Here is a 23,346-nt window from a genome sequence, read left to right as displayed (position 1 = left end):
GGCTCTGGAGTCACATGTAGGCCAGACCAAGCAAGAACTGCAAATTTCCTTCCCTAAAGCATATGAGTGAACCAGATGGGTTATTTCAATAATCGACAATGGTTTCGACAGTAGATTCTTAATTCCACCATTTGCCCTGGTGTATTCAAACCCAGGTTCCCTTAAAACTAACTGAATTTCTGGATTAGTAGTCTAGTGATAATATCACTTGGCCATTGCCTCTCCCTTTACTCCTACTGAGTAAAACTGTGCAACTGTGATTTCCTAATTTTTGCTTGTTTAATAACTTTTAAGTGAAAATATTAATTTCCCACCCCACCTGATCCCATGCTTCTTGGTATTGCCGGTCCTGCTCTTTCCGAGGCAGAAAATATGAATACCTGCTCCTCGTCCTTCCCCAAAGAAGCTCAAATATGTACAGAAACACAACATCATTTACAGTCTCTAACCTCTCTAGATAGGATCACACTCCGCATTGTGCCAAGTGGCTTTAAGAATTGTCAGGGACCAAATGGGAAGTGACATGTACAGCACGTCAAGATACCGTGGGGGAGTCAGGGTTGCGGCTGAGTTATTCAACAATGACCTTGGTTACCATGAACTGCCTGGTCAAGGAATCACATTATCAAGTTGGTCACAGAAGTTGATTTTGTTTTAAGCGTTCATTACTAGGCTTCACATTTTGAAGGCACCCCAACAATGTTGATCATGATTATGAGACACTGGCCCATCAGTACTGCGTGAACAATAGAAGTTTCTAAGTAGTTATTTCTGTAATACTATTCAGATGAAATTTTACAAGCAAGATTTGAAATAAAAGGGGAGACAAGCTCTGTTCTATGCTACTGCACTATTTTTATGTTCCATAAACCTAGACTCATTTTTAGTTTTGTTCTTCAAAATGGTGTTTTGGCTTTAGTAAAAAAAATGATGCCTCTTAACAACTATTAATATTTCAATATTACACCCATAGAAATCCCCAAATAGATTCTATAACTGTACCTGTGGAGGTGTATATGGAGCTATTTCCATTTCATTGGTAACAGGAGTCTGTAACTGGGGCACAGAGGGCTGTTCAGCTGTTTCAGCTTCCTCTTCAATACCCTCTTCATGATCTTCATCAGGTTCTTCAAATTCTGCAAACTTCATCTCTAACTCCTGTATTTTCTTATCTAAGAGAGGAGATGGTTCCTTTTGGGGAACAATGAGTTTCCTGCAACAATAATGTAATTTCCACTTTACCATTAAGAATTATCACTGTGCAAGACTATAACACTACACAAAGTAAGATCTCTCAGAAGTTTAAATTTGCAATTTAAACTCTGCTGCCTTCTCATTGCAGTGGAAAAGCAAATTGTGTGGAGGGTGTGGAAAGTCTGCAGAGGGATCTGGATAGGCTGAGTGAGTGGGTGAGGACCTGGCAGATGGAGTACAATGTTAGCAAGTGTGAGGTTATCCACTTTGGCAGGAATAATAGTAGGAGGGATTACTATTTAAAGGGCGAAAAGCTGCAGCATGCTACGGTGCAGAGGGACCTGGGGGTCCTTGTGCATGAGTCGCAAAAACCCAGTCTGCAGGTGCAGCAGGTGATCAAGAAGGCGAATGGGATGCTGGCCTTTATAGCGAGGGGGATAGAATATAAAAGCAGGGAGGTCTTGCTGCAACTGTACAGGGCACTGGTGAGGCCGCAGCAAGAGTACTGTGTGCAGTTTTGGTTGCTGCACTTGTGCAAGGATATTCTGGCCTTAGAGGGAGTGCACAGGAGGTTCACTCGGCTGATACTGGAGATGAGGGGGTTAGACTATGAAGAGAGACTAAATAGACTGGTCTGTACTCGTTGGAGTTTAGAAGGATGAGGGGGGGATCTTATAGAGACGTAGAAGATAATGAATGGGATGGATAGGGTAGAGGTAGAGAGATTCTTCCCGCTCAGAAAGGACAGCAGGACTAGAGGGCACAGCCTCAAGATAAGGGGGGGGGGCAGTTTAGAGCGGAGTTGAGGAGGAACTTCTTCACTCAAAGGGTGGTGAATCTCTGGAATTCTCTGCCCGTTGAAGTGGTGGAGGCTACCTCGCTAAATATATTTAAGACACGGGTAGATAGGTTTTTGACAGACAAGGGAATTAAGGGTTATGGGGAAAAAGCGGGAAAGTGGAACTGAGCCACTTCAGGTCAGCCATGATCTTATTGAATGGCGGGGCAGGCTTGAAGGGCTAGATGGCCTACTCCTGCTCCTATTTCTTATGTTTCTTATATTCCTTGTGTTCCTATACTTCCCACTCCTCAATCCACTCTGTGGAAATCCACCAGTGATTATTTTAAAAAAGAAATATGCCAGCAATTATTTTAAAAAGGAATGTTCTTGCTTTTCAGCTCTTCACTATTGAATCAATGGTGCATTGCCATTAAAATAGCCTCATCGAGAAACATGCGCATAAACACAGAACCAGAGCAATCAGTAGCAGTCAATCAGGATAGTTTCATCATTAAGATGATAACTTCTTTTTATTTTACAGTACTAGGCCTCACCTGAAGTAGTATATCTCATCATCCAATATTTTTGCAGATAAGGAGAATCTCTTTAGGCCTTTAAACCTTTTCATTTGCTTGTCAGTTTCATTGTAACGACTCTCACAAATGTACACATCATTTTCATTCACTTCCGTTGGTCGACAAGAGAGGTAGTCTTTAAATGATAATACACTGCACTTGCCTGCGTGCAACCACACCAAAATATTGCTTTAGGAACACTAACATTAAATGTATATTTAGTCAGCTGGACTATTGCTCATGAAATCCATTGATTTGTAATAACCCATACATTATTTTTTAAAAATCTGTCACGCCATTTAATATTACTTCTGATGAAGAAAATCAGAATGAGTTATTTGATTCTGATAAAAAGGATATTAATACAGTCAAAATGGACTTTTTAAAATTCTTAATGCTCTCTAGAATACTTTACAAAATTAATGCTGAAACTTAATACATTACTCCACCCACCAATAACAAGTCTTAAGAATTAGCTGCTTACCAAGCACACAAGTCATGGTACAGGTTTCTTCCACATTGCTAAGAAATACTTCCTTCTTGTAAAACATTTTTGTAGGTTCGTGTTCAGTCTCTTCAGGATGGATGAATATGGGGCCAAAGAAATACGCAGCACCGCCCCGCACCCACATCTTCTCAATCCTATCAACAAGGTACATAAGGAGTTTGATTTCTTTTTCTGCAATTTGAACAGTAATTCCTTTTATTTAAAGAACTATTGGAGTTAGATATTCCCCCTTGTCGTAGGGCTGCAGCTTTGGCCTGATCTGGATTTCAGACTGTGGCTGCTTTATTCTTGGGGGGAGCTCTCAAGCTGCTCATCTTGGATTTGGCAGGGGGAACTAGTTTCAATCAGGTTTAGAGTGATACGGCAGTTGAAGGAGAAGTGGGTGATATTTCTTTTCCATTCATGGGACTGGGCATTGCTTGCTAGGCCAACATTTATTGTCCATCCCTAACTGCCCTTGAAAGGTGTCAGTAGCCTCCTTGAACTGCTGCAGCTTGAGCTGTAGGTACATCCACAGTCCTGTTTGGGAGGGAGTTCCAGGATTTTGACTCAGCAGAGGAGGATACGAAGGATGGATCCAGGAATGAGGGTTAGGCAAAAATAAGGTTGTTGCTGCTGTTTCAATTACTTTAAAATAACTAGTTGACCAGAATTGGCCATTCAGTACACAGATCAATACTGAAGATAGAGGTGGCTCTGATGAATCCATATGACTAGGATCGGGTTGAATGGGGGTTGCTGTCCAATGATAATTGCTCACTAAATCTTTGAAGAAAAGGAGCTTGAGGACATTCAAAGCCTAGACGGACCAGATGGCTAAAAACTGGTATCATGAATGAGATCTACCTTTGTTGTACCTGCTATTTAATATGTAATTTATAATTTAAATTGATTCTGATTTGCCTGTTAATTAATGTTGATGTTGATTTTGGTCTGATTGTTAAAGTATAAGTTATAAAAAGAATCGTTTAGTCGATCTAATCCTTCCGTTTGTTGATATATACATGGATTGTAACAAATAATGCTGGGGATTTAAATAATTCTGTCCATGTTTTACCAATAGCCAAATACTATTCACAGTTATATTTCTCAAAGACTTATGCAGATGATGAAAAATGAAAATTCACAGTACAATTGAAAAGTTTGATATAAATTACTGACCTGCCGACACGTGGTTGGACTAAACCATGTGATTTTATGTACACACAATCTCCAACTTTGAGCCACAATTCATTATAGTGAAGCTGCTCATAATACTGGCAGCCTGGTTCTCCATTTGAAATTTCCACTGGCACATCCTCTCGTTCCTAGGCAGGCAGATTGTATAATAACATTACCTATAAGGACTGTATCTTACATCAAAGGCAATTAAACAACCGAGTTCTGAAAAAAAATACACCTAGTCTGGAAATCACTGTTTTGATAATCTTGTGCATTTAATAGTGGTACTGAAACTTCAGATTAGTTTCCCTTGCACAAAACATCAATAGTCAGGATGCATAAATTGGCCAAGATCAGATTTTCTAGCTTACATGTGTATCATTTACAGGCCGAATTTGTAGTGTCCTTGCAATGAACTCGAGTTTGAGTGGCAAACTGCAGATATCACCTGAAGCAAGGTGAAGTCCATAAAGTTATGAAAGCAACAGGCAATGTAAATAAAGTAAAAGATAAAATAATTCTAACAATAGATTGGGGGAGGTGAAGTTAATTGAAGTTGGGAGAATAACTGTTTTTCTCTTAAGAAACTGTGATCTCAGAAATTGTATATTCAAAGGTATAGGTCCTATAATTTTCACAGAATAATAAAATGGTTACAAAATAGGAGGCCATTCAGCCCATTGTGTCTGTGCTGGCTCTTCAAACGAGCAATTCACCTAGTGTCACTCTTCTGCCTTGTCACCATAGCCTTGCACATTCTTCCCTTTTCAGATAATAATGCAATTAAATCTGCTCCACTACACTCCTAAATATTGCATTCTAGATCCTAACTTGATGTGTGAAAAAGCTTTTTGTCATGTTGCCATTACTTGTTTTGCCAATTACCTTAAATCTCTGTTCCCTTCTTCTTGATTTTTCCTCAAATGGGATTTTTTGATTTTGAACACCTCTATCAAATCTTCTCTCAAGGAAAACAGTCCCAACTTCTCAAATCTAAGTAACTGAAGTTCCTCATCCTTGGAAGCATTCTCACGGATACCTTCACATCCTGCCAAAAGTGTAGCACCCAGAACAGGATTTATTTGGTATTCAGTGCCCTAATAGTAAAGCCCAGCCTGCTGTATGTTTTATTAACTACTCTCTCGACATGTCCTGCCACCTCCAATGAATTATGCACATTTACATCCTATGTATATACACTCTATTCCTGCACCACCTTTAGAATTGTACTCTTTAAATTGTTGCTTCACATTCTTCCGACCAAAATGAATCACTTCACAGTTCTCCACATTAAATTTCATGTGCCACTTTATTACTGATTCTACCAATCTTTCTTCTTCACAGTTCACGATATTTCCAAGTTTTGTATCATCTGCAAATTTTGGAATTGTGCCCTATGCACCAATGTGTAGGTCTAAATATATCAGGAACAACAGAGGACTTAACACCAACCCTTGCGAACTCCAGGGAGCTCCACTATACATCTTCATCCAATCCGACAAACATTCATTAACCACTCCTCTGTTTCTTGTCACTCAGCCAATTTCATTTCCAAGTTTTATTCCATGTGTTTTCAATTCTGTTGTGTGGCACTTTATCAAATGCCTTCAAGTCCACGCACAGCACTGCGTTAACCCTTCAAAAACTTCAGCAAGCTAGTTAAACTTAATTTACCCTTAACAAATCCATATCGATTTTCCTTAATTAACCAGCCTTTGCCTAAGTGACTATTAATTTTGTCCAGTTATACTTGCGAGAAGCTTCCCTCCACCAAGGTTAAATTGGCTAGCCTGTTGTTGCGGGGTAATTTTAATGAATGAGGGTGTAACATTTGCAATTATCCAGTCCTCTAGCAGTATCTTGAGTCTAGAGAAGACTGGAAAATTATGGACCATGCATCCGCAATTTTCACTTTTAACTTTCCTTAGTATCCTTGGATGCATGGCATTAAGTCCTGGTGTCCTATTAACTTTAGGTGCAGGCTACCCAATCCTTCCTCCTTATCAACTTTAAGCCCTTCAAATGTCTGAGTAACCTTCTCTTTTAACGTGACCTGTATAGCGTCTTCTTCCTTGAGAAAGACAGATGTAAAATATTCATTTAATATCTCAGCATGCCTCCATTCATAAATCCTCTTTATGGTCCCTCATTGGCCCCACTCTTCCTTTTACAAATTTATTTGCCTATAGAAGGTTTTTGGATGTCCCTTTATGTTGGCTGCCAGCTTCTCTTCATATTCTTTGTTTTCCTTATTTACTTTTCAATTCTCCTCTGAACCTTCTATATTAAGCTCAATTCTCAGTGGTATAGCCCACCTCTTATAAAAAGATTTTTTTTTCTTCAACTTAACCTCCGAAGTTTTGTCATCCAGGCAGCTCCAGATGTTTGCCTTACCTTTCCTCTTCATGAGGCTATACTGGGATTGCTTCAAAACTCTCTCTTTAAAGGCAGCCCATCATTCAGATACAGTTTTGCTTGTCAATTTTTGATGCCAATTCAGCTAGGTCCCCTAAATGTTTCCCTGCTGACACTTAGCCACCCCAAGAATCAGGTCTAGCAGTGCCTCCATTCTTGTTGGATTAGAAACATACTGCTGTAGAAAACTTCCCTAAACTCATACAAGGAGCTCTTGCTCCTCTCTACCTCTATACCAGTACAATCCTAGTCTATATTCAGATTATTAGAGTCTCCAATTATAACACCTCAATAATTCTTGCACCTCTCTATAATTTCTTTACATCTTCCCCACTAGTTGGTAACCTATAGACCACATTGAGCAATGTAATTGCATCTTTTTTGTTCCTTAGCTCCAGCAAAATAAATTCTGACCGTGACCCAGGGACAGCCTCTTTCTCCTGCACTGCAATGTCCTTCTTATCAATATTACCATCCCGCTCCACTTTCCTTCCTTTTCTATCTTTCCTGAACACCTGCATCCAGAAAAATTGAACATCTAATTCGGCCTTTCTTCAAGCCAGGTTCTGTTATAGCCACGACATCATATTTTCATGTGGCAATCTGGCATATTAGTGGGTTATAATTACAGGAAAATGATATATCCTCCTATGTTATATTAAAACCCATACTCTTCCAAAAAAATAGTGTAGGGATGTTATATTATAGGTATTATATTACAGGTTTGGTCTCAGTAGTCCACAGACTATCGTGGAACTGATAGTGTGAGAACTTTGCTCATACATGCAAAAACAAATAATCGAATGGAACCCTACTTCCTGGCTAGTTAAGTTTTACAGTTAAATTTAGTACTGGCCAGGGCACAGACTCTTAATTTTAAAAGAATTTCAACACATTCTATCCTCTGTAAACTTGTCATTCTAAACTCTGCTCCCCATGCAGCAAGTCCAGTTCTCCCATCATCCCTATGCTTGCTGGCCTACATTGGCTCCTAGTCAAGCAATGTTTTGATGTTAAAATTCTTATCACTGTTTTCAAGTCACTCTGAACTCTCACTCGTCCTTTCAGTAATCTGTCCGCCCACAGGCCTGAGTTATCTGTATGTCTCTAATTCTGGCCTCCCCTTAATCCACTGTCTTAATCAGTCAACCACTGATTTTGATTTAATTTGTCACATGTATTAGTATATAGTGATGTTAAAATTGCGTGCTTTACAGACAAAGCATATCATCTATAGAGAAGGAAACAAAAGAATGCAGAATGTAGTTTTGCAGTCATAGCTAGGATGTAGAGAAAGATCAACTTAATGCAAGATAGGTCCATTCAATAGTTTGATGGCAGCAGGGAAGAAGCTGTTCTTGACTCAATTGGTACATGACCTCAGACTTTTGTATCTTTTTCCTGATGGAAGAATGCGAAAGAGAGTATGTCCGGGATGTGTGGGGTCCTTAATTATGCTGGCTGCTTTGCCGAGACAGTGGGAAGCATAGACAGAGTCGGGGAGCCAGGCTCCCATGTTCCGGAATTCCTCCCCTATGCCCCCCCATCTTGCTTTCCTCCTTTACAACGCTCCTATAAATCTACCTCTTTGACCAAACTTTTGATCATCTGACTTAATATCTTCTTATGTGGTTTAGTGTCATGCTTCTTCAAAAAATTCTTTGGGATATTTATTACGTTAATGGCAGTATATAAATACAAGTTGTTGCTGACCCATTGATTACTTGGAACTTCCTAGATTTGTGGACATACAAGCCTTATATTAGTCACAGGAGCCTCAAATGGAACAATGCCAAAAACTAGTGGATGTGGTCAAAGGCCAAGGACAATCAGCTAAAAGGTACTAAAATATGCTGGAGTTTAAAATTAGACTTATGATAGAAAAGTTGAGCACAACAAAAACTCCTAATTGTAGGAAGACAATCATTAAGGACATGAGCGAGAAGCTGTGCTTGATACGTTAGCAAACCCTTAGTTCAAACAGGCACCAAAAATACAGACATATTTTCAGACTACAAATCAAAATATTCCATTAGGTAAAAAAGTGATGGAATTACATCACACAGAGGTTGGGAAATTTGGTCAAGAAGTGGGAGATGTCATTTATTGCACAGAAAAGCAAAGTCATAAAGCTGGGAAATAAAAAGTTAGAATACAAAGTAAAAAAAAAACAACACAAACTTAAGAAGTTCTAAATAATCCACTGAACAGCAACAACTTATTTTGTGCCTTTAATGTAATAAAATGTCACAAAGTGCTTCACAGCAGCATTACAAAATAAAGTACGGAGTGTCATGTGACGTGAGCACAGGAATAACTGTGTTTCTGTGAACTCTGACACTATTCAGCCTGAAATCCTTTCATTTATCAAACCTATACAGCTCGTATTTACCTAATCTGGCTATAAAATTAATTTTGCAAAATCCGAGGCTACGCCTCTGGGAAGGCTGAGAGAGGGACCTCTCGACATGCTCCCTTCCCCTTTAGATGGTCCCCCTTGGGGTTTACTTATTTGGGTATTTTCATTACCCTCATTTTGACAGTTATACAAGGCAAACTTTCCTGCCCGTACTTGCGTCTATTAAAGGGGACTTGCATCATTGGTTCTCCTTACTGACTTTGTGGCTGTGTAGGATAGCACTGATTAAGATGAATGTGCTGGCTAGATTATTGTATTTGTTACAATTTCACTTTCTTGGACGGTTCTAAAGGAAATTAATGGGGTGTTTATATCCTTTATATGGAACAAAAAGAGACCTTGCGTAAAATTGGTCAAATTGCAGTATCGCAGTACAGGTGAGAGGCTAGAGAATGCCAACTATTAAGATGTATCATTTAGCCTTTCATCTATAGGAGGCTGGTTAGCTCAGTTGGTTGGACAGCTGGTTCATGATGCGGAGCAATGCCAATGGCGTGGGTTCAATTCCTGCCCTAGCTGAGGTTATCTATGAAGACCTTATCTCTGCCCTGAGGTGTGGTAGCCCTCAGGTTAGATCACCACCAGACAGCTTTCCTCTCAAAGAGAGAGACAGCAACTTACAGTCCTCTGGGACCTTGGCGACTTTCATTCATGTGAGAGTGGCTAACAGAGGACCTCACCCCTAATTGGCTCGATATAGAAGCTGGCCAGTCTGAACGCTCCCTACAAGCTCTGTTGTTTCTTAAGGATTTTGAGGTTTTGCCTGCCAAACGTGAGAATCCATAATCATTAACACTCAGAACATGGAGAATGGTCTGTGAGTTGGAAGGAATATTTAATTTGACTTTAGCTATTCAGGCTAACCCAGATTTCCCAGACTATGGTTTTGATATCAGGAAGGTTAGGGTACTCATTAGATTGGGTGATGTGTTTAGCTGAAACTTTGAACAACTGTCAACAACATGGATAGAGCAGGGTCAGGAATGGTTGTTGCAGGTTCCGGGGTTCAAATGCTTTAGTCGGAGTAGACAAGGAGGTAGAAGGGGGGGAGGGGTAGCATTATTAGTCAAGGACTGTATCACAGTGTCAGAGAGGAAGTTTGATGAGGACTTGTCAGTTGAGGTAGTATGGGCGGAGATTAGAAATAGGAGAGGAGAGGTCACCCTGTTGGGAGTCTTTTATAGACCTCCTAAAAGTTCTAGAGAGGTTGAGGAAAGGATTGCGGAGACGATCCTGGTTAGGAGTGAAAGTAATAGGGTAATTGTTATGGGGGACTTTAACTTTACTAATATTGATTGGAATTGCTATAGCTGTAGCTCGTTAGAGGGGTCAGTTTTTGTACAAAGCATGCAGGAAGGTTTTTTGACTCAGTATGTAGATAGGCCAACTAGAGGTGAGGCTATATTGGATTTGGTGCTGGGAAATGAGCCAGACCAGGTGCTAGACTTGGAAGTTGGTGTGCATTTTGGTGATAGTGACCACAATTCAGTTACGTTCACCTTAGTGATGGAAAGGGATAGGCATGAACCTCGGGTCAGTAGTTTTAGCTGGGGGAAGGGTAATTATGAGGCTATTAGGAGAGAATTAGGAAGCATAGGATGGACTAGGAGACTACAGGGACTGGGAACGACCGAAATGTGGAGTTTTTTCAAGGAGCAGCTACTGCGAGTCCTTGATAGGTATGTCCCTGTCAGGCAAGGAGGAATTGGTAGAGCTAGGGAACCATGGTGCACCAAAAAAGTTGATTCGTTGGTTAAAAAGAAAAAGGAGGCTTATGTTCGGATGAGACTTGAGGGCTCAGGTAGTGCACTAGAAAGCTTTAGATTGGCTAGGAGGGAGTTGAAGAGTGAGTTAAGAAGGGCTAAAAGAGAAGACTTTGGCTGATAGGATCAAGGAGAATCCTAAGGCGTTCTATAGGTATGTTAAGAACAGAAGGTTGGTTAGGGCAAGATTAGGGCCAGTTACAGACAGCAGAGGGAAGTTGTGTGTGGAACCGGAAGAGATTGGAGAGGCATTGAACCAATATTTCTCTTTGGTGTTCACGCAGGGGGACATGAATGTAGCTGAGGAGAACACTGGGTTGCAGGGGTGTAAACTAGACAGTATTGCAGTTGATAAGGGGGATGTGCTGGATATTCTTGAGGGTTTGAAAATAGATAAGTCCCCTGGTCCGGACGGGATTTACACTAGGATTCTCTGGGAGGCAAGAGAGGTGATTGCAGAGCCTCTGGCTCTGATCTTCAGGTCGTCGTTGGTCTCAGGTATAGTACCGGAAGATTGGAGGATAGCGAATGTTGTCCCATTGTTTAAGAAGGGGAACAGAGACTTCCCCGGGAATTATAGACCGGTGAGTCTCACTTCTGTTGTGGGCAAGGTTTTAGAAAAAATTATTAGGGATAGGATTTATAGTTATTTGGAGAGTAATGAATTGATTGGAGATAGTCAGCATGGTTTTGTAGCGGGTAGGTCGTGCCTTACTAACCTTATTGAGTTTTTTGAGAAAGTGACCAAAGAGGTGGATGGGGGTAAGGCAGTTGACGTGGTATATATGGATTTTAGTAAGGCGTTGATAAGGTTCACCATGGTAGGCTTCTGCAGAAAATGCAGATGTATGGGATTGAGGGTAATCTAGGAAATTGGATCAGGAATTGGCTAGTGGATAGGAGACAGAGGGTGGTGGTTGATGGTAAATATTCGTCATGGAGTTCAGTTACGAGTGGTGTGCCTCAGGGATCTGTTTTGGGGCCACTGCTGTTTGTAATTTTTATTAATGATCTGGATGAGGGTATAGTTGGGTGGATTAGTAAATTTGCTGATGACACCAAAGTCGGAGGTGTGGTAGATTGTGAGGAAGGGTGTCATAGTTTGCAGGGAGACTTAGACAGGTTGCAGAGCTGGGCCGAGAGGTGGCGGATGGAGTTTAATGCGGAGAAGTGTGAGGTAATTCACTTTGGTAGGAATAACAGATGTGTCGAGTATAGGGCTAACGGGAGGACTCTGAATAGTGTGGATGAACAGAGGGATCTAGGTGTATGTGTACATAGATCCCTGAAAGTTGGGAATCAAGTAGATAAGGTTGTTAAGAAGGCATACGGTGTCTTGGCGTTTATTGGTAGGGGGATTGAATTTAGGAGTCGCAGCATCATGTTGCAACTGTACACAACTCTGGTGCGGCCGCACTTGGAGTATTGTGTGCTGTTCTGGTCCCCACATTATAGGAAGGATGTGGAGGCTTTGGAGAGGGTGCAGAGGAGGTTTACCAGGATGTTGCCTGGTATGGAGGGGAGGTCCTATGAGGAGAGACTGAGGGATTTGGGGTTGTTTTCGCTAGAAAGAAGGCGGCTAAGAGGGGATCTCATTGAAACATATAAGATGATTAGAGGTTTAGATAGGGTGGACAGTGATAGCCTTTTTCCTCGGATGGAGAAAGCTAGCACGAGGGGGCATGGCTTTAAATTAAGGGGGGGTTGTTATAGGACGGATGTCAGGGGTAGGTTCTTTACGCAGAGGGTGGTGAGGGATTGGAATGCCCTGCCTGCTGCAGTTGTAAATGCGCCTAGTTTGGGGGCGTTTAAGAGATCCGTGGATAGGTTTATGGATGAAAAGGGATTTGTTTAGGTTAGAGGGTCATTGTTTTTTAACTGGTCGGCGCAACATCGTGGGCCGAAGGGCCTGTTCTGTGCTGTAATGTTCTATGTTCTATCCCAAGATACTCATTTTTCAGATATTCATAACTTAGAGACTTTATTCTCAATAAGACATCTCTGTATCTTGGCGCTAGTGTCTCCCCAGCGGAATGATCCTGTTATCTATGGAACTGAAGCAATTAATCAGCAGGTTTTATGACACATTATGTTGTAGATCCTGTGTGAATATGCTAGAGACTCTGCGATTTTGGGAGAAAAATCTCACAGTAAATAATGAGGAGGAGACCTGAGGCAGTACTTGGGAAAATGCCAATAGAATCTCAGTGTATAATAGAATGAAGGAAGCCCAACTTAAAATATTACAGCATCTGCATATTACACCAAGCTTAAGACATAGGATTGACTCTACTATGTGCTCACTGTGCCAAAATACAAATTGGTGAGAGGTGACATTGGAGGTGTTCTTACCAGTATTTGGCAGAGTGTTGATTCTGCTGAGAAAAATGGAATGAATTGTGCTGACAACTCCAGCGTAATTTCTGATTGAATCTTGAGCCTCCCTCTAACTTGCCCACCATTTTTGAACTTAATTGTGGCAATCACAGGGAGGTAAATATAAACAGCGTTCCAGCACTTGTTCTGCAGCAATTGCAGGGATGGTGGCCGGGAAGCCTGCACCATGTTTCTCAGAGGGATCCATAACCAGACTTCTAGATGAAGTGCAGTAGAGGCAGGATGCACTCAATGCCTGCTCCACGGAAAGGCCTTCCACCAAGGTCACCACCCCTGCAAGAATGGAGTGAAGTGGCGACTCTAGTGAGTGCAAACTTACTGCAGAAGAGGATGGGGCAGCAGTGCCGTGAGACAATGAATGATCTTCTGTGCTCAACCAGGGTAAGTGGCTCCTTGATTCCCATGAATTATGCACTGAAAGAATAGTAACACCACGAGTGCTGAGGAGTCATAATAGAGTGCTGATCCTTATCACTCCATGCATCTGTGTCTTCCCATTACCTGTGTACTCTTTATGCTCGCCATCACAGCACTCACTCTGACGCTACAGCCTCATCCCTACATAGCTGGGACTTGAATCCAAAATCTGTTGACTAGCTAAAATTGTTATCAACGGAGCCAAACTGATAATTGGCGCATTAGATTGCACAATCTAATGAGTAAGTGACTATTAATCAACTGAATGCTTTTTCATTGCTCCTCTTTCTATTTCCCTATCATATGTCATAGTTGGTAAGTATGTTAATTTCCATGAAACTATTTCCAGGGGATGAAATCACACCTCTTGGATTTAATGCTGATGAGTCACTTCAGTTCTATAAATTGCTAAGATACAATGCAGCTTTCATATTGATACAATGTTTTTCTATTAATGAGAGGGTATAAGCCACTTGAAACAGGTTTCTACCAGGGCTGCCACCTATCGTGGACAACGTAATTCAAACATATACTTTCCCTGACAATATTGTTACTAACACCCAAATTTCCCCTCATACAAAGCAAATCATTTTCATTCTGACCTTTTATATTAAAGAAATGTTTGTACCTTATCAATAATGCTGTTAGTCTCGTCGCCTTTGGTTTCTTCAAGCATTGGTTCTATAGATTCTTTGTTTTCTGTTTTATCTGCATTTGCGAATACAGAAGCAACTCGAACGACTGGCAGTGGAGTGTGCCTTGGAACAAATTTCACTGCACTTAGGGGCATAGTCCACAATTTAATCTTTTTGAAAGACTTCGTTTTGGCTGAATATCGAGATTCACACACAAATACATCTTCATCTCTGAAACCCTCAGGGCGAATTTTAAAGTATTCCTACATTTGTTGTTAGACAGAGGAAGGAAAGGGTAATAAGAAATTATATCCCTGCCATGTTCTTATTTTCAACAACTAAATTGTTTAGATAATATAAAAATTACTTTAACAATCTTAAAATCAAGTAAATATTATTTAATGAAAGGCTGATAGGAAGTGAAATACTAAGTGATAGAAATTCATCTTGGTGAAGAATAGGTGGTATCAAATTGGGTGCCTGTTATACACAACATCTGATGTTCAGTTCCAATCGACTGCAATAGAAACAAATCAAATCCCATTTGTGCCATTGCCCGAAGTGAATTTCTACTCGTGAGCCTGAGTCTAAATCATTAATAATCAAAATGAGTAATAGGAAAAGGATTCATTTAAAACCTAATGGACAGATGTGAAGGTTAAAAGAAAAATTCAATAAGAAATCGAAGTACATGTGCTCCCCACTGGGCCTATGGGAAAAAACAGAAATATATAACAGGGAGCTCTCAGGCACAATCCTAAGCACGTGCTGAATTAGGAAACTTGTTTCTACAGCAGTGGCTTTGCTACTAAAGGTTTTAGAATCTCTGGGGTAGGGGAAAAGAAACTGCAATTCAGATATGTCAGAGTTCCTAGCGACACTTACTAGAAAGTATGCGTTGATGGGTATTGACTAACAATAGGGTAAGGTTTGGCTGTAATATATACTCTCAGCAAAAAGCCCTCCAATGTTTGCTATCTAGACTCCGAAATGAAGATTTGCTATTTAAGTAAAATATCTGTTGGCTGATGGCAGAATCTCAATAAGTTTTCATTTTCAGGAAAAGGCAGGCAGGGGATAAAATTGGATGGGGTTGGGAAAGAAAGCATATTATTCCTCCTTTTGCCTATCTGAATCCCCTATTTCCTGGACTGCTTGCAGACCTCTCCAATGCTGGCCTAAATCCACCATTTAGGTAGTGAGAGGTTACAGACTGGGACGACCTTCCAATTTCTATCATGAGAAGACATTTAGTTTTCTAAATACCTTCTTGAAGCTATATTGTTGATGTAAGAAATGCTAAATGCAGAGAATCATAGGTGCAAAATATTCCACCAGTCTCTGAAATAGACAAAAATACAGCTGCTCAGTACCTGTGACTTAGACATTAGATTTACAGTTTTCAGTAAATGGTACTATTAGAAAAATGAGAGAACAAACACTCACCTTTACAAACATAACTACACATTTGCCTAGAATTTTGCTGACCAGAACTTTATTATAGTAATCACTTTTGAAAACTTCTTTTTCAAGGAATTTGCGTGTGGCCAAGTGGAAAGTTTCATTTGGCCGATAAAACCAGCAACCGTACAACCACTTCTCACCTACAAAACATATTGCACATAATATAGTTCAGTTAGAAAAAAAAAGTAATAAAAAAGCAACAAAATTGATTTTTATAGTAATACTTAAGCAAACAGATATGATGTAAAACTTCTGAGAATACATGTGCATCATTAATACATTGCACAAGCCATCATGTTTCCTATCCAGAAGTGAAGAAAGGACATGATATTATTAATTGAATCCACGAGTGATTCAAGTTGTTACCACAGACAGGTGGTTATGTGATAATGCACTGTCAACCTATAAAATGTATTGAATTCAATTTAGAGAAGGAAAACAACATCCATCATATAAATTAACAGATTATCCAAATGGAAGAAATTACCAGGACAGAGACCTTTCGAAGAACTTGGCACAATAATCATTTAAGTTTTGGAGCGAGTATTGTTTGTTTCATCGGTACTTTGACAAAAGATGATATTATCCTTGATGTTTAACAAGTGTATTTTATTAATTGTTGCACATGTCTAAGTGAATCAAAGCTAGGGACACACTGCTTTCTATTTTAGGCACTCGAGTGTCAACCTTAAGCAATCCCAGGTCAGGCATAACACAACAGATGCTGAGGAGAGCTTTCTGTATGTTAGTGAACTTCAGAAGAGTAATCCATACTGTTCTGTCACTGTTGTGACACTGCAAATTTTATGATCATTATCAGTTTGATTTCAAGATGGAGTAGGCAATATAAGTCTCAGAACAGAACTCAGCTAGTGTCCTTGTTTTGGGCAATTCCGTTAGAGTAGCTGACAAATTTGGCTCTTCAGTTGATATGGAGCTGTGTTGGTCTGATCAACTGGAGCAGATTGTCTCTTTTTGTTAAGACATGGGCTTTAAGGATGCCTTAGCAACAAATCAAGGGCTCACAATTGACTTTACTGCTAAACTGGCTGCACAATTCTGAAATCAAGGATCACCAGAAAATAATAAACAGATATTCTTCTTAGATGCAAGTCACTTGTAATATCTGTGGCAAGACACACAGAAGCAGAAATGACTAAAGATCATATTGACCAAAGCTGACAAATACTGACAAGAGTAAATCTTCAGGTGAAATAAAGCAAATTTTAAAGTTAAAAAAAAAGGAATTTGTTTGGAAAATAGCCTGTTCATGTTTGTGGAGGCTGAATTTAAGTGAAGGATTTTATTAAGATAACTGAACTGAATTTTAATTATTTTCATAGTGTTAACTTATAGTTAGCTCTGAGAAAAAATTTAAATTTGAATCCATTACCGGTGTCATCTTGCCAGAGTCTCTCAATGCAGACAATGTGAGGGAGGAGGTTTGGTTCAGCTGGTTCAACATACACGTAATCCCCAACGTGGTACATGTTGTCTTTAAAGCTGCAGTCTTGGCTATATGTACGCTGGATCCCATACGTTCCGTGGCTCCCCGAATGATCGTCAATCATATTTTTCTCAGATTCTGTTTATTGGGTTATAGAATTAGTTTTGTGATTATAACATATACTTAAAAAAAGTGCAATGGTCTGATCTTCTAAAGCTTTCTACAAACACAAATCCTGTGCATTTTCAAAACAAAAAAATGTTCTATCAATCATGATCTTCTAGTCTGAGATATAGCTCAGAACAATGATGCCATAAAAGTAACTGAACCGTACAGACAATAAAATTTCAAAATGCAATCCTTGATCTTTGTTGAATTAGTCAATCTTAAAATGAGCAGGTGATAGGAGATCTGAGGAAGACAAGACTGGGGTCAAGTAGAACACACTGTGGCATACTGACTCTCACAGTAAAGTGTCATACATGAAGGAGGGCCATGTGGGCATGATATTAGAATTTAGTCAATGCCTGTTGAAACACGTCCCATCAAAAAGTCAGGGTCATGTGGAGCCCAACAGCATAGAGAAAGTTTAATTAACTAACCCAAAAACAATTCTTAGCTATTTTAGTACCCCAAAACTATCAACCCTTGATGTTTAAGGGCATTACCACTGCTGAAACCTCCACTATCATCATCCTGGAAGTTACCAAAAACTGAACTGGACTAGCCATATAAATACTGTTGCTACAAAAATAGGTCAGAGGCTAGGAATTCTGCAGAGAACAACATATTTCCTGACTCCCCAAATCCTGTCCACTATCTACAAGGCACATATCAGTAGTGTGATGGAATACTCTCCCCTTACCTGGATGACTGCATTTCCAACAACACTCATGAAACTCAACACCATCCAGGACAAAACAGCCTGCTTGATTGGCATCCCATTCACCAACTTCAACATTTACTCCCTCCATCACTGACGCAGAGTTGCAGCAGTGTGTACCAGCTAAACGATGCACTGCAGTAACACACTATTGACAACACATCCCAAAACCATGATTTCTACCACCTACAAGCAAATACATGGGAACACTGCCACCTTCAAGTTCCTCTCCAAATTACACGCCATCCTGACTTGGAAATATATTGCCACTCTTCAGAGTTGCTAGGTCAAAATCACAGAACATCCTGCTTAACAGTACTGTGAGAGTACCTACGCCACATGGACAGCAGGGATTCAAGAAAGCGATTCACCATCACTTTCTCAAGGGTAATTAGGGATGGGCAATAAATGCTGGCCTAGTCAGTCACGCTCACATCCCAAAAAATAGGTAAAACAAAGTAAGAAATTACCAAGAGTGTGAATGGTTTTTGCAATGTACTTATAACTTCAAAGGAATGCTGATGGTTATGTTTAAACAAAACTCCCAAATAAACATTACCTGATAATTCTTTTTTTTCCTCCTCTCTCTTCTGCTTATCTTCCTCTATTTCTTTTGGCAGTTTTTCCTTCTTTTCTTTTTCCAAGTCATGCTGTAAGTGTTTCAGAGTATAGCTGAGAGCTGGTGAAAGTAGAATCTCTCCATTTTTGCACAGCTCATCACGAATTTTAATGAAAAAATGCTGAAGTTCCACTGCGTCCTCATAGATTTCAGAATCAGTTCTAAGTAGGCCACAAAATCTGTTGTTAGTATCATATATGCTACACAATTCAGTGCACTCTCCTGTATATTCCACTACTATTTTCTTTACTAATTTTCCTCATTTCTGTTTCTGAAAGTGGTGAAGGCTGTAGTCTCATTCCAAGATTTGGACAGCCATACTGGACATCACTCAGTTGGTCTGTCATGCTTAAGTGTAAACAGTATCAGTACATTATTCAAGCTGTGCCTTTTTTTTGGGGGGGGGGGGAAAGGAGGAGGAGGAGAGGAGAGAAGAGGAGGGCAATAAAAGTCAAGACTGAGCCTGTTCTTATCCAATATCTACAACATGCATATGGATCACTGTATAGCAAGTAGGAATGGCAGCACTGCATGATTATTTCCTTAGCAAATCATAGTGACTCTGCTGCAATCGTGCCTGAGATCTGGTAGTTTAGCATGACTAGAAATTAAACCTTGGTATCCGAATACCACACTGTACATTGTATTTTCCAACTACCTTCAGATATATACGTTTATAGTAATACATTTGGCAGGAGATAGCACAAGTCATTATGCATTCCAATAATTCTTATATGCAGTAACTGAACAAGAGTTTCAGTTATTTACTTTTCTTTTCCGATACCTATCAAACTGGTAAGACTAAAATTTTCTTTACTGCTGGACTCTGAAGGTGAAGAACTGCAAGTGTCTTCAACCCAGTTCCTTGTAAAGGACCATAGGCATAGGAGCAGAATTAGGCCACTCGGCCCATCAAGTCTGCTCCGCCATTCAATCACAGCTGATATTTCTCTCATCCCCATTCTCCTGTCTTTTCCCCATAGCCCCTGATCCCCTTATTAATCAAGAACCTACCTATTGCTGTCTTAAGGACTCTCAATGATGCATAAATCTACAGCATAATCTTTTTTATAAATTGGCAATTCCAAAACAATTATCTGGAATGTGAGTGACACTGTTGTGGCTGTTTAATGAGTAGATGGTGGGCCCTTTTGTTTTGTATTAATTGTTTTTACAACTGACTGGCATCCTAAGCTATTTCAGAGGGTATTAAAATAACATGTGTCAATGCAAGTTGTCACACCAATATTGGTGGCAAGTTCTCTGACTGACATTTGTGAATTCATGTTCATGCTTTCCACACTAATTGTTAGGGTTATCAAGTTTAATTTTGCAACTTGACATGGTAGGCTCTGAACTGAACCGCCAAGTTGCTGAACCAGTACCAAAACAGCTATATGATAGTATTCTGCGTATCAATTGCACAGATCATAATGGTTACTTGTGTGTGAAATGTAAAAAAAAAGTTTAGTAGAAGATGCTCTTCTGATGCACTTTTATTGCTGCATAATAATGGGTGTCTTACTTTAAATCTAGATATACTTTATATGCTATTCTTGAGCAAATTGATAATAAAACTGGATGTCCAAAAGTGAAGTCTTCTTCATACTAATATTCCTCACCTTAATTGCAAAAAAGTACTTTCTTGCTGCTATTTTCAGGATGGGACTTACTAATAAAGGTAAGAAAAAAAAATAAACAAACTATATACTTGAAACTTTATGTTTCTGACACTTCCTTTTTACTGAGTACATTTTCTAAGAATGGCGTCAAATGATAGTAGACATCTATTTTAACAGTATATACTTTGAAACAAATGCTATTAGTGAAGGGTTCATTGAAAGAAAGTTAAAGGACATGATTGTTTTGTACTGGGACAAGGTGCCCATGCCAGTGGAGAAACTGGAGTGTTTCCCATTGGTGCTGGCAGCTTCTGTCAGATGAGATTCTTCCACCTAGAACATAAGAAGTAGGAGCAGGAGTAGGCCATCTCGCCCTTCGAGCCTACCCCGCCATTCAATAAGATCATGGCTGATCTGAAGTGGCTCAGTTCCACTTTCCCGCTTTCTCCCCATAACCCTTAATTGCCTTGCCCACCAAAAACCTATCTACCCATGACTTAAATATATTTAGCGAGGTAGCCGCCACCACTTCAACAGCGTGAGGTTATCCTCTTTGGCAGGAATAATAGTAGGAGGGATTACTATTTAAAGGGCGAAAAGCTACAGCATGCTACGGTGCAGAGGGACGTGGAGTCCTTGTGCATGAGTCGCAAAAACTCAGTCTGTAGGTGCAGCAGGTGATCAAGAAGGCGAATGGGATGCTGGCCTTTATAGCGAGGGGGATAGAATATAAAAGCAGGGAGATCTTGCTGCAACTGTACAGGGCACTGGTGAAGCCGCAGCTGGAGTACTGTGTGCAGTTTTGGTCGCCGCACTTGTGCAAGGATATTTTGGCCTTGGAGGGAGCGCAGAGGAGGTTCACTAGGCTGATACTGGCAAAAAACTTATTTAAGGCCTCAGCCATTTCCTCATCTCCCACCACGAAATCCCCCCCTCATCCTCTGAGGGTCCAACATTCACTCTAGCCAGCCTCCTCCTCTTTATATATTTGTAAGGATGGATGCAAATTTGTGCATTCCATGAATCACGCTGGTCAGCCCAGCTTTTCAGAGATTGGGGTGCAGTCAAGTCCTCCTCTCCACCAAAAACAGAAACAGTGATTGTCTTGCTGACCAGGGGAGTACCATCAACCCTTGAGCAAAGAGAGGCATCCTCTCCTCCCCACCACTGAAATAATGGATCACACCCTTTCACCGATAAGTATGAGGGTGACCCGACCCCTCCCCTCCTCTCAGGCTCTCCCCTTCCACCTTCAGACCCCTCCTCCTTCAAACTCATGCTCAGCCCCCACCACCTTGGCAGTACCAACTGTGCACTGTCCCCTGGCTTCCTTGTACTGACACCATAGCCTGGTACCCTGACCCACCTCGGGGTCCAATGTAAGTCCTGTGGTTATTTGCCCCTCAGCCACTGCCAGGCTGCAGAGGAAGAGTTCCCCCAAGGGTTAGGTAGGCTCATTTGATTTTGACATTGTCTCCTGGGATGGGGCTCCCATAGCTGGACTGCCTCTTCTAGCCCTGGCCGACCTGAAGATCACTCCTGGCATGGTGATTTCAGGCAGCTCTCTGTTCAACATCTTCATTCCTGCTTGTCATCTTTGAAAACTTTGAAATGGCCTGGTCACTTTAATCTCCTGCTCACATGGCAGGCTTCTAAATCACAGGAGCACTCCATTCTGCATCAGGGAGTTCCCTTTATCTCTCTCAGAAGCTACAGGTGTGGGAGCAGACTCCTTTGAAGATCTCTAACAGAGGGGAGGTCATTTTCGCAGCTTTTTATTCAGCCCTATTCTATAACACACCTTTTCTTTGAAATTTCTGAGCCTTCCTAGAAAGCTCAGAGTCTTTGAAATACCTTCCAACCCTTTGAGAACCTTTGTCTCCATTCAATTTCAGCCCAGTCCTTTAAAACTCTATTTGACAGCTTAATGGTTTTCTATTCACCCTCCCTTTAGCTGTGTTTTCTTTTCCCTTCACGCTTGAATGAACTTAAGGACCCCTCATGTTTACATAATAGAGGAACTGAAAAGCACTTCGCTCTTTTGAAGTTGCCTGAAGCTGCTTGTGATCATAGCTGTAGGCATCTTACAATTAGTGGATTTGCATAATTTTCGAGTTCCCATCTGAGGTCTGGCAGGAATCCAACTGGGGCCAGTGTGGGCAGGTCAGATGAATCCCAATTGCCTTTGCACAATCAGGAATCCCGATTTTTGGCCAATGCCCCATTTAGCAGGATACTAGGATTGATGGCACTGGAGAAACCCCCCAAAGTTTATATTTTTCATTATGCTTACCTGTTTAACCGCCTTGCTCTTTCTAATACCTCAAACATGTGCTCCTGAAAAACATCAAGTCTTCCATATCGATTAGTTTCAATATTTTTCCTAATAATATCAAAGGTCAAAGGTGGCTTATTAGGGAGATTTGGATCAGTGGCTGGAATCTCTGCTAAAGAGTCGCTATAACAACGTCCTTCATCATCCTGGTGACTAAGAACAGAGACGAACAGGTTGTGTATCAACTCCTGTATCAATAACTTTACATTGGGAATGTGTGCATCATCATCTCCATCTAAATCCTTTTTAGCTTCTAGAAGAACTTTGTGAAGAACAAGTGCATCCTTATAAATGAGAGATTCTGGTTCGTTGTAAGTACACGCATTATTAAACATCAACACAAATTCATCAACCAATGAATCAACATCCTGGTACTTATTAGACATCATGTGACTTTTCACTTTCTCCATGTCAATTGGTTTTTTAATTGTCAGATAGTAATCCGGGAGTTCTGATCGAGTAGGTAGTCTGAGAAAGATGGCACTCAATCTTCGACCCCTGTTGTCTGTGTAGTTTTTGACAGCTTCGTACAACTCATTTAATTTTTGCTGCAATGGGGTCAGGTACTTGGATTTTTTAGGGGATATACCACTCTTCCTGCCTGAAGACAAAAATGAAAAGATGTTCAAGGGAATAAGAACATAAGAAATAGGAACAGGAGTAGGCCATCTAGCCCTTCGAGCCTGCCCCGCCATTCAATAAGATCATGGC

The 23,346-nt window shown here is 40.5% G+C and overlaps 1 protein-coding gene across 7 annotated transcripts in view; it reads right to left on the bottom strand.

Annotated features, from left to right (window-relative positions):
- pbrm1 (polybromo 1) overlaps positions 1 to 23,346 on the bottom strand; it is a 71,639-nt gene that overhangs the window by 14,418 nt on the left and 33,875 nt on the right. For all 7 annotated transcript variants that reach the window (XM_080181769.1, XM_080181771.1, XM_080181774.1 and 4 more), the window contains 9 exons: positions 22,594 to 23,236; positions 18,619 to 18,839; positions 17,123 to 17,314; positions 15,712 to 15,869; positions 14,259 to 14,528; positions 4,220 to 4,365; positions 3,035 to 3,192; positions 2,530 to 2,713; positions 1,003 to 1,213 (listed from right to left, as the gene is read on the bottom strand). In XM_080181769.1, coding sequence (XP_080037895.1) covers positions 1,003 to 1,213; positions 2,530 to 2,713; positions 3,035 to 3,192; positions 4,220 to 4,365; positions 14,259 to 14,528; positions 15,712 to 15,869; positions 17,123 to 17,314; positions 18,619 to 18,839; positions 22,594 to 23,236 — 2,183 coding nt within the window. The remainder of the gene's footprint in view (positions 1 to 1,002; positions 1,214 to 2,529; positions 2,714 to 3,034; positions 3,193 to 4,219; positions 4,366 to 14,258; positions 14,529 to 15,711; positions 15,870 to 17,122; positions 17,315 to 18,618; positions 18,840 to 22,593; positions 23,237 to 23,346) is intronic.

This window comes from Carcharhinus amblyrhynchos, chromosome 3 (genome assembly GCF_965287045.1).
Source record: "Carcharhinus amblyrhynchos chromosome 3, sCarAmb.v2.hapA, whole genome shotgun sequence".
NCBI lineage: Eukaryota > Metazoa > Chordata > Chondrichthyes > Carcharhiniformes > Carcharhinidae > Carcharhinus > Carcharhinus amblyrhynchos.
The sequence above is the reverse complement of the archived record's forward strand: the minus strand, read 5'-3'. Positions and strand labels throughout refer to the sequence as shown.